This window comes from Pagrus major, chromosome 20 (genome assembly GCF_040436345.1).
Source record: "Pagrus major chromosome 20, Pma_NU_1.0".
Taxonomy (NCBI): domain Eukaryota; kingdom Metazoa; phylum Chordata; class Actinopteri; order Spariformes; family Sparidae; genus Pagrus; species Pagrus major.
Window position 1 is genome coordinate 26,403,549 of NC_133234.1, and position 12,496 is coordinate 26,416,044.

General features: G+C 42.6%; 1 protein-coding gene across 1 annotated transcript in view; it reads left to right on the plus strand.

Moving 5' to 3' along the window:
- The window catches only part of grid1b (glutamate receptor, ionotropic, delta 1b), a 455,566-nt gene that overhangs the window by 414,214 nt on the left and 28,856 nt on the right, over window positions 1-12,496 (plus strand). The window contains exons 9-13 of the mRNA XM_073489190.1: window positions 4,392-4,493; window positions 6,327-6,449; window positions 6,745-6,819; window positions 6,910-7,252; window positions 9,027-9,165. Coding sequence (XP_073345291.1) covers window positions 4,392-4,493; window positions 6,327-6,449; window positions 6,745-6,819; window positions 6,910-7,252; window positions 9,027-9,165 — 782 coding nt within the window. The remainder of the gene's footprint in view (window positions 1-4,391; window positions 4,494-6,326; window positions 6,450-6,744; window positions 6,820-6,909; window positions 7,253-9,026; window positions 9,166-12,496) is intronic.

Sequence of the window (12,496 nt, forward strand, 5' to 3'; positions counted from 1 at the left end):
GGGAGAAAAGGCGTGTTAGTGTCTCGTATCTGCAGAGAGTTTCTTATTTTCTCTCTTTGTTGCTGCTCGGACGCTTTACCAACCCAACATGTGGCTGTTTGACGTCCTGGGAATGAGACTCAACTATCAACTATCTTTGTGGTGCGTTCAGGAACAGCTGGGACAAATCCTACTGACTCTACCTTTAACTTTAATAGTCTTTGAATTATATTAATATGACGTGAGCTTCAGTAGCTTTGAGCACAAATGTCCTTCAGAGGGAGACTTTTTACTCTGATACTCTGATACATGTCAGAGCCTGTACTCGATTACTTTTACTGCAGTAAAGAAGCTGAGTCAGTACTTCTGAAGTGTCTGAACGTCTCCTGGAGGACAGGATGTGTGTACAGATTGTGTTTGCGGTGGTCTGAAGGCAGGACTGAGGAGGAGTTCTTTGTTTTGTTTGTATTTTTTGAATCACTACAAACAAATCTAAAAAAAAAAATCATAAATGATCAGAGATGTTGCCTCCAGAGCTTAATGAACACGCTGCGCTGTGTTCAATCTAACAGGAGCATCATCATTAGCACAGCAATTTGTCTCCGGCGTCCTGGCCGTGTTGGCGATGTTTCACTGTGCGACCCTGACTGGCTGTTTGCAGCTCTGCAGACTGTACGACAAGAGTCAGACGGCATGTTTAGCTTAACGACACTAATTAAGACGTCCTGTCAGAGATTACAGAGCGTGTTCACATTAACTGTCAGCTGCTTTATGAGGCCTCTCTGCTGTGAAAGTGTTTTTATTGTATCGATTGTTTTCTTGTTTTTACATTGATCCATGACGGCGTCCAAAAACTCATCGGTTCAATTATGAAACACAGAAATATATTTATAACATCAGGAGTGAAGCACACACACACACACACACACACACACACAGACATGCATGAGTGTGAGGCCTGTTCAGCCATCACCATCCCACCTGATCAATACAGTTTGTGTGTCTGTGTGTGTGCGTGTGTGTGTGCAGCAGCTCCAGCTCATTTTTGAACATCGACAGCGAACACAGAAAAACGAACAAGACCGCTTTGTGTTCGTGTGTTTCCACGGTGACTGGGTTGACACACACACACACACACACACACACACACACACACACACACACACACACAGAGCCAGACATGAATGCATTCACATGCTGTTATGCAACATGTACAGACACACACAGAGGCTCTAATGGCAAACGGACCGGGTGGGAACAACAAGCAGCTAAAACTCAAAGTGAAAAATGAAACAGCCTGTGATGTCGACTGAGGTCAGCTGACGAGCTTCGGTCCTTTCTGTCGGTCGTTTGTGATTGTGAGACTTTCAACGTTTCACAGCTTCGACTATGTTTGTATTGTTTTTATTGTATGTGAAATGAAAGAAAAAATATGTAATTAGAATTTAAAATAAAGGATGATATACTAGTCTGCACACGACAACACAAGTCTCTCACAACATCACTCCTGTCTCGACTGAAACTGAATACACGTGTAATTAAGATTAAAGGGACAATATGTGAGAAAGAAAACGTTAATGATCTACTGAGTAAGTGAGATAATAACTGTGTTTTACGTTGCATAGATGTCTATGGAAGTTAGCATGCTAACCAGCTAGCAGCTAGCCCGTCATGGTCCAAAGCACCTGTGCTAGCGTCGTAAACACACCCACGCTCCCCCGAGCTCCCGATCAGAACCGAGGAGGCAGCATCCAAACCTGGACACAGTGCTGGAGACGGAGCTCTTCTCTGGTCTGAACCGCTACCTGCACAGCTAACTGAGCTAGCTATTTCAGGGCAGCTACAGTTAGCAGCAGTTAGCGGTTACGCTGGTGTTACGCCCGTTTGTGTGGAGTATGAATTTGACAGGTGGCAAATTTTCACATAGCCTATTGCATTATGTTTTATTATTGAGGTAATAGTAACGGAAAGTAATCAGGTTACATTACTTCATTATTGCAATACTTGGATTTTTTAGGTAATTAGTAAGTAATACATTTTTAAAATAACCCTTAAAACCCGGTGCTGATTTCATTAACGAAAACTACGACGGAAGTTGTTTGTCAGCGACCTTTTCTTCACGATGAGCTAAAACTGATATTTGATCATTAAAACTAAATAAAAGTCCATGAGGGGAACCGGAAGGGGGCGTGTCGCATTGCAGACCGGACACTTCCTCTTTTAGGCTTTCAAAATAAGAGTCCCGAATATACCGGTTTAAACTGTGTAAACGCATAATAAGAGCAACTTAAATACATCCACACTCTCACAGTTCAGGCCACTTAATGAGACAGTTAACATAAACAGCACACCTTGTTGACTGACGTGTGCAGACTGACACACTCCCAGGCGATGCTGACCAACATCAAACTAACTTCACCGCTGAGACGTTGTGTCAAACTGACAGCGGGTTAGTGACGACATGACGCCGAAAAGGAATAATGTTGAATTTATGGACACATTTTATTTATAATTCGTCAAAAAGGATAAAAATAATGCGGTGAAAGTGAGACTGAGAGACGACCTGTGGCGACACGTTAGGTGGGAGGAATATAAACAACCTGAAGAGACGCTGAAGTCGGACCGCCGAGCTAATAATGCCCCGGTGAGTTAGCTAACTTCACTGCTAGCTCTGATGATAACTAACTCCAGGCTAACGTCAGCTAACGTCAGCTAACGTCTGGCTCCAGGCTAACGTCAGCTAACGTCAGCTAACGTCTGGCTCCAGGCTAACGTCAGCTAACGTCAGCTAACGTCTGGCTCCAGGCTAACGTCAGCTAACGTCTGGCTCCAGGCTAACGTCAGCTAACGTCTGGCTCCAGGCTAACGTCAGCTATTCAATGATGAATATCAGATCAAACAATCAGTCGACCCAAACAGTGTATACATGCATGTAAATATATGTAGAAAATACTTTTACTTGTACTTTTGATTCTTAAAGAGGTCATATATTGCTAATTTTCAGGTCCATACTTTTATCTGGAGGTCCTTGTAGAATAGTTACATACTTTAATTTTCAAAAAAACACATTATTTTTCCTCATCTGGTGCATCGCTGCATCATCCCTTTACACACTGTGTCTTGAACGCTCCGTTTTATCTTTGAAGTGAGACATCTCGCCTCTGTTCAATCTTTGGTGAGAGTTGCACGCGGGCAGGACGTAGCCAATCAGAGGCAGAGTAGGGCGGGTCATGCCAAGGTAGTGTGATTTAAAAGAACGCCTACAGCAGCAGCAACTGTGTGTCTGCTGACTGACTGGAGTGTATATATTTAATAATATATATATAAAAATATATATTTATAATACACCTGTTACACAGTGACGCACCCAATCAGTATGATTTTAATGTATTTGTATTTTTATTGTATTTGTAAGTATACAACCCTCTGAGTGGGTTATTAACCTTACTGATGAGTTTAAAGAGAAAACATTTTGACCTGAAGGCGACTAAAATGTCAACTTTTTGTTGACTCAAACATTTTGAGTTCAAATGTGACACTGATAAGTAAGACTAAATCTAAAATGGCTGCCAAAATGAACACTGTCTCACAGTAAGCTATTAAATATAATTTTAAGATTTAAAAAGAAACGTAAAAATCTTTATTAGTTCTGATCTCAGCACACAAAAATACGTTAAAGACAAAGAATTTATAAGATTAAAACACGAGAGGCAGGATTTTAAACAGGAAGTAGTTTGATTTAGTCGCCTGCTGAGAGGATTTGTGAGCAGACGACCGAACATGTTTGTTACATTATTTGAAACCTCTTGAGTTGCAGATATCAGAGTTTCTGCAATGATCAGATGCACGAACCCTGGAAGACTTTCAGATCGATCTCGTGTGACAGCGTCAGTCTGATCCGTGTGAAACAGAAATATATCCTGTATAAATGGGACATGATCTCTCACACACATGATGTATATGAACTCGGTGTCTGTATGATCAAAGAAACTCGGAGCTCTTTGAGTTCATTTTCCTCAGAGATGTTTGAGAGGCTCTGTGGAGAGACAGCAGTTATTATTTTGGACCAAATTAGGTCATGTTCATTTTGTGTCTGGCTGAATATGTGATAAATGAAACCATGTCTGAGTGGGTAGTTGGCATGTTGCACAGACGTCTCTTTTTTCCACAGTATTCACAGCGCTCGGCTAATTTGCAGCAGAGAACTCTGATGAATCCATCGAGACAAGAGAATAAATTGTAAAATTGCAGCCAGTGAGCGATGCAGCATTTATGTAATTGACGGCTACTCTGCCTGTTGTGTTCACCCTGTTTTGTTCTTTCTGACGACCTTTGACGCACAAATCAGTCAAACTCCGTCAGTCTGGTGTCATTGAAACATCTGTTCTGTCGTCTCTCTGTCTTTTCTGCAGCTCGCTACGTGGGACTCGGTTCACGGGCTGAACGGCAGTCTGAAGGAGAGTCGGATAGAGAACGGCATGCAGGGAGTGACGGTCAAAGTGGTCACTTTACTGGTAGGTGACGTCTGTGTGAACGGCAATAAAGTCAATATTATACTGTATTTAATCACATTTAAACATTTAGCTGCTTTTACCGTCCAGAGAGACTTTTACTGACTGCAACAGTGAAACAAACAATAAGACGATTTCAGAATAAACTGCACTTCAGATCAGATCTGGATAAATGTGAAGTTAAGATGGATAAAAGATACAAACTTTATGGATGTTAACACTCATGGTACTGTTGTTAGCATGTTAGCTTTAGCATTCATCAGTGCAGCTGAGAGTAGCGATGAGTCCGACAAGGCGGAGGATGAGATGTCCCGAAGCAGAAGCCACCAGAATAAATGTTGGCAAAACCACTGCGTTTAAGTTAAAGTTTCTTCAGGTTCAAGTCTCTATATAACGCTGTGCTGATGCTCTGCTCTGGTTCAGGCACAGAAACACTTGGTTCTGGTAGTTCAGCATCATGTTTTGTCTGTTGTGATGTTTTGATCGCCACAAACACGGCTGGAAAGTGTCCTGAGGTCTCCTTTAAAATATCTAATGGTGTCACGTTTGAAACCACTGCTAAGTTATGAGAATGTGATCACCGTGATACAAGATGTTTTGTGGAAATCTCAATATGGCGTGTAGCCGATGACAAGTACAAAGTATGTGGGTGTAGCACAAAGTTACTGAAGAGACCACGACCTGACGCTGTGCCACAAAACCTCCCAGTCTGAGCCGGATGAAGAGCAGCAACAACTTTAAACCTTCATGTTCAGACATGTTGTGTTTGTCTTTGAAATGAAGAGAGAAGAGAAAATAAACTCTTAATAAAATAATTCAACGCTCCACAGCACAAAGTCCACTTCAGTGAATCCACAGAAAAATCCTCAGTCAATAAAGAAAAACCACTTTGTGCAGCTCAGAGTGAGTTTTTATTATTCGTCTGCTTTGACTTGTCTCACTTCCTCGTGTTCCTCCACCCGAAAGTTTCCCCCTCGATACTTTTTCTCTTCTGAGAGGGCGTTGATCGAGCACCTCGGTTTAGCAGCGCCTCCGGACACTGTGATGAACTGTAGAGATACAAACAGCCGAGCGTTTTTCTGCCCTGATCCAGCGACAGCAGCGGGTTCGCAGCCAGAGTTTCCTCCTGTGCTGGCGCAGCAGTGTGGAGACGCAGGTCTAACCAAGCGAGACTAATACCTTCACCCTGCCGCTGATCCCCTGCAGCTGCAACACTTCCAGCTCCGAGTGCTGCCAGGCGCCAACACTGACACAACAGTGAACGACTGCAGCAGCCACAGACACACAACACCTGCACAGGTTCCTCTACAGAGGAGCTTTGGACCCGAGGGCACCGATTTTATCAATAAACCCGATTCTGTCGTCGCTTTCAAGAGAAAAAAATAACAAAATTGAGCTCTGAACACTTTTTTCAACAAAACTGCAACAAATGGAACAAAACAGATTCACATTATTCTCATCGACACTCATCTGAGTGCAGCTGCACAAACATTTGTTTTTCTGTATAAAAGACAGATTTCAAAGTGTTTATTATAAATAATAACAATCCTAAATCTTAAAAACATCAAGTACAAACAAGGGGTGAATATTCTTGGGATATTCATCATATATTATAACCATGATATTAAAAAAATATAATATTGGTGTTGTGGTAACACACATGTGATAATATAGTCTGAAAAATCGAGTGTAGATGTTCGACCTCGTGCATCTTCAGTTTACGAGTTCATCTGGTCGCCGTCTCCAGAGTTCATCTCTCTCTTTGTAAAGACACAGTGAAGTTTCTCTCTCGTTCTTCAGTGGTGACGTTTGTATCTTCTCTTTCTCTGCGTGCAGGAAGATCCTTTCGTGATGGTGGCGGAGAACATCCTGGGACAGCCCAAGAGATATAAAGGCTTCTCCATCGACGTGCTGGACGCCCTCGCCAAGATCCTCGGCTTCAAATATGAGATCTACCAGGTCTGCAGCTGACGACTCTTTTCATTGTCTGTTGGTCTATAAATTGTCAGAAAATAGTGAGAAGTGTCAGTTGACGTTTCCCAAAGCCCAACATATTATATCACCCCCAAACATATTCAGTTTACTGTCAGAGAGGACCAGAAAACATTCACATCTAAGCTGGAATCATGGAGACTTTTTAATCAGTTATCAAAATAGTTGGTGATCAATTGTTTACAGATTTAATTTTGTTTTCCTTCTAAGATTCCTTCTTTGGTGTCAGGAACTCACTAAACTTCATTAATCTGTCCTCCAGGTGGCAGACAGTAAATATGGATCTCAGCTTGTTAACGGCTCGTGGAACGGCATGATCGGTGATCTCATCAACAAGGTAGAACAGAGTTGGCTGTTAGTTCCTGTACATAAACAAAAACTTTTAAAGATTGTCTAACAGTCGTTCTCCACCCGTCTGCCTCCGCAGAGAGCCGACCTGGCGGTGTCAGCCATCACCATCACGCCTGAGAGGGAGAACGTGGTGGACTTCAGCAAGCGTTACCTGGACTACAGCGTCGGCATCCTGCTGCGAAAACCTGAAGAAAAGATCAACATCTTCTCTCTGTTCGCTCCGTTTGACCTCGCCGTCTGGGCGTGTATCGCCGCGGCGATCCCTGTGGTGGGAGTGCTCATCTTCCTGCTCAACAGGCTGCAGGCGCTGCGCTCCTCCTCCGCCCAGAATGCACCGCCGGGCCAGCCCACCAACGGCATGGGGTCCGGGACTCTGCACAGCGCCATCTGGATCGTTTACGGAGCGTTCGTACATCAAGGTGAGAGAAGTGATAGTGATGGGAGAAACACACAGTCGGACTGTGAGGAGTGTCCCTGTGTTCAGGCTCAACGGCAGAGTTACCAAATACTGGAGCTCTGAGTTTCCTGATTGAACCTGAAGGTTCAGCTCTGGCCCGTCCCTCACTGTTCACAGGTTAGATTCCTGTGTCTCCGCGTCCTGTTGGGACGCTGGTTTCCTGCTCACTCACTGGGAATCACTCAGAATACAAACATCAGCTGAAAGCCAAATATAAAAACTGAAATCTTCTCACAGTTTAGCAGCTCAGCTGTTTGGCTGGAATCAATCAGGGCTGATCGCAGCAAGAGGAAGATTATCTGCCTTGTAAAGACGGATTTCTGTTTGATTTTGGGGAGTTTTAATTTAGAGCCGTTACACGGATTACACAGCAACAGAAGAGGGAAACAATAATCACAGGAGGATTTGTAGCGTCTGAAATATTTAGCAGAGAGGCAGATACAAGACCATAAAACTTTAAAGTGCTTAAATGAATTAGAGGGAGGCTTAGATTTCAGAGCACAGAGCTCCAGGAAAATGTCACTGCAGAGGAATGAAATCAGGCTTCTGTGTGTGTCAGACCAGTGACAGCCTGAGCTCATCAGTGTCAATAAAGGTTTGAGCGATTGAAGCGTTGATGATCACACAAACAGAGTTATGACGCTGCAAATACATTTCAAGATGAAGCATAACAGAGCAGCGAAGGTGCTTTTAGATGAGCAACGATGAACCTCATGGACGTGATACATTCTTATCACCTAACGCGGCGTGAGCGACACATCGCGCCGATTTTGTCGGACAGCCCGTTTCTATTTATTCCAGTCACTTGTGTTGAAAGCTCTGTACCGTGGATGGGAAACGGTTGATTCATGGAGGTTGAAAATATTTTATGCCTCCTCATTTAACTACAAAAACTGGAGGGAGATTACCAGAGCAGCCTGTTCTCGCTCTCATTATGTCAAATCCAGCAGCATGTTCAGGGGTCCACGCTCCAAAGTTTGATCCTGAACTTCCCTCTTGCTCGATTTCTGTTAGGACACGGTGTGAAAATGTCCTATTTTTGCCAAATAACGTCCTTTTTCTCCTCTAAACATCTCTACGTGTTCTCGCTGCCCTCCAGATGTCCTCCTTCAGTAGAATCATAGCAGACAGCAGTTGTTGAAGACATCTCGACTGAAAATGTCCTCACATTCAAAATACGTCCTCGTTTTTCCAAAAATGTCCTCGTTTTTCCAAAACGTTCGTCACCGTCGAGCTCTCAGATCCGTCCTCACAAAGACACAAGTAAAGACACACACACACCTGCAAACGAGCGTGTCCACCTCTGAAACACACACATGCACAAGTGGATCCACACACATTTTGACAAGCATACTCCAGCGTGAACACACACACAGGCACACACACAGTTTCCCAACAGAGGTGCCCAGCTGCATCTATTATGGTCTGGCAGGTTGCCTGGGAAACCTTTTAGGCCTAACGGGTTGTGATTAGATGCAGCCGTGCAGCCGCTCTGCTCGCTGTGATAAAGCACCGCTTTCACCTGCTGTTTGAATCAGGCGGCAGGTGGCCTCCTGGTCGCCGAGAGCAACCTGTAACTGAAGGGTCACAGGTTAGATCCCTCCAGCATGTGTCCATTCACACCTGTGTGATCCCCAAAAACGAACCAGTGCTGACAAACCACTCGTAAATCCCTGGATGTCATACTCATCTGTGTGTGTGTGTGTGTGTGTGTGTGTGTGTGTGTGTGTGTGTAGGTGGGGACGGCGTGGTCGGCTCGGTGGCTCTGAGGATCGTCATGGGCAGCTGGTGGCTCTTCACGCTCATCGTGTGTTCGTCGTACACGGCCAACCTGGCAGCTTACCTCACCGTGTCACGCATGGACCACGCTATAAAGTAAGGATTCACACACACACACACACACACACACACACACACACACACACACACACACACACACACCCTGACATTAACAGTTCACTGTGTGGCAGCCTGCAGCTACGAGAGCTGTTAACAAATAGAAAAGCATTATTCAGCTTTGAACAGATAATTCCACTTCAGATGCTTCATATCCCTGGAATCTGTACAACCTCAACTAAAAGATTATTAGAGTCAGTCAATAAAAATATATGATAAAATAATTCAAAATACACTTTCATCAAAACTACAAAATACACTTTCATCAAAACTACAAAATACACTTTCATCTAAAGTATCTCTCAGTCTCTTTCCTTCTTTATTTAAGATCGATGTAAACACAGACTTCCTGCGGTGATTCGGGGGAAATCCTTTGGCAGCCCTGCTAGTTTCTGCACCGGACGTCACGTCATGTAATGACATCATCACGCACATACAACGTGATTAGGTGCTCGAGCTGCTACGGTTTTTATTTTAGATGGATTTTAAACAGGATCACGTTGCCCCACTTGGGGCCAGGTGTGAAACGACTTTTTTATTTTCTCACTTTCAAGACGTCACTTCTGGTTTTTCGCCATCAGTTTGGACCAGAAGCTCCAGAGCTCCTCTCCTGGTCAGCAGCAGCACAAAAGAGAGTAAAGATCTCCTGTTTTAATCACTGAAATCTTAATTAAACTGTGCATGAAGTCTCTTGTTTAATTAGAATCTATTTATCAAACAAACGCTGAATCATATCTGCAGCTGCAGTGAGCTGATTTCTCCAGTGGGATCAATAAGAAATATCAGCTCATCCTGGAGGAGCCGGGTCACAGCTGAAGTCTCTAAAACCCAGAACACCATAAACTTTATTCTGCTGGACTCAGTGTGACCTCAGAGATCATAAAGACTAAATGAACTTCCTGTTGAGCTGCAGAGAAACGACTCCCAGGAGCAGCTCGCTCGTTATTTACTGTCCGATCGTCACCGACCCCGACACACACTCACACTGTGTGTGTGTGTGTGCGTGTGTGTGTGTCACATATTAATCTTGAGTGACTAAATATTTAATTTAATACTTCGTGAGAAGACTTCTGAACATTAAGTCTCAGATTATTAAACACTTGTTTTGACATTTCTCTATAACAAAGTGGACCAATCACAAGCTGCCTGTGGTACGACGTGGTCTCCACTTCCTGTCTCCTACTGGACGTTGTTAAAGGAGCAGTCTGTAGTTTTGTTTGAAGAAATGTTAATGAGCAGAGAAAGAGCTTCATTTTTCTGCCTAAACAAACTAAATAAACAAACTCTGTTTTCATGACTGAATAAACAAACTGACCTTAAAGGACAACACAGTTTATACTGTTTTACTTTGTTTATATGTGGCGGACCCTGCCACCTTTCTAGCTTCAAACAGTGTTCTGGGACCTTATTCTCCTCTGAGAACAGCTTGTTTATTCACTGATGGACAAAGTTTTTATTATTACCGCATTAATATTGTAAATATTAAAATTCTGAGTTTAAATTTCTTCTAAACTGTATTATTACTGTACCTCAGTAGATGTTTCAGGCATCTGTACTTTACTTTAGGAACAATAAAGTATCTCTCCAGCTATCTTTTCTTTCCTTTCCTACTTTCTCCTCCTCACATCTTCAGAACAGCCTCGTTACTTTAGTTTGATGCATTTGAGGTGAATTATGGATTATTGTTATTTCATCGCACGCCGCCTTCCCAACATCACGAGACTGATGTCGACCTATCAGAGCACATCACGCACGGCAGACGCAGCGAGACGAAACAAAGACGTGAAAGACGTGAACAGACAGAGAGGGAGGCTGAATGGGGAGAAAAGGCGTGTTAGTGTCTCGTATCTGCAGAGAGTTTCTTATTTTCTCAGGAATTGAAATGAGCTCAACATCAAACATCTACAGCAGTAAAATGCGACTTTCACTTCTCATACTTTAAGTACATTTTGCTGATAATACTTGTCATAGAAAGCCATTTCTCTGAACGCAACACGTCACAAAATTGAGCGATCTTTCATTGAGGTTTTGAATGATTGGTTTTGTTTTTGCTTGTCTTGGACTTGTAGTGGAGTATTTTTACTCTGTGGTATTCTTGCTTTCACTGGAACGCAGCATCTGAAAACTTCTTGGCGCGTTACATAATATGTAAATCCTGTGTGAACTGGTGAACTCAGAACTTTTCCCTCTGTACTCGCAGCTTCTATGGAGCTGAAAAAATACACGATCGCTTCCCACGAAACAGAAGTTGAGGCCAGCGCGTTCTTCAGCAACAACGGGAGGGTTAAAGTGTTCGAAAGACAGAGCGCAGAGTTTAGACAAGAGACTTTTCCAGCTGCATTAAATACTTGAACTCAGACGCTGCCGTGCCGTTTCTTTATGGAGAAATATTCAAGCTGAGAGCTGCTTTGTTTTTTTTTTAGCTAAACTGTCGACCCTTGAAATTCATAAAAAGATCAGCTCTACTTCTGCTTCACTCCACCCGCTCCTCGGTTTGTCAAACTGCAGACGAGTTGCAGCTTTTCTCTTCTCGTTGTGAAGCGTTGATTCGACTTGATGAATCTTTTAAGGCTCCTCCTTCAGATTAATAATCAGCCAAATGCGTGAGAAACTCCTGAGGTTGAATGAGTAATTAACACAATGATGTTCTCATGTTCTCTGCTGATGAACCGCACACAGACTGATGAGGTCAAGTTTTACAGAGCGAGTCGTCTTTAATATGTTTGTCAGCTCTGCGCTCCACGTACGAGTCAAAGACTTTCCATCAGCATGTGGTGAGCGGGTAATGACTGAATATTCAGTTTTGTGGTGAACTCTTCCTTTAACGCAGACACGTAACATATTATATCTGTAAATAGTTTTAAAAATCACATCTACAGATACACAGAAAACAACGGTAACTAAGTACTTGTACTTTACTTGAGTAACTCCATTTTCTGCTACTTTATACTTCTACTCCACTACATTTATTTGATATCTTTAGTTACTAGTTACTTTTCAGATTACATGCTGTATCGTAGCTTAAGTAACACATTTTAAATGATTTGTTTTATAAGTAGAGCTAACATTGACTTTAGTTGTATTTTTGATACTTAAGTACATTTAATATCAGATACTTGAAGACTTTTACTCGAGTACTATTCGATTGGGTGACTTTCACTTTTACCAAAGTAATATTTTAACACAGTATCTTTACTTTTACTCAAGTATGACTTTTGGGTAATTTATACAAATAAACAGATATTTAAAGTTGCATAAAACAGAAATACTCAAAAGTACAAGTAACTCACATTTTGATTAAAGTAAATTG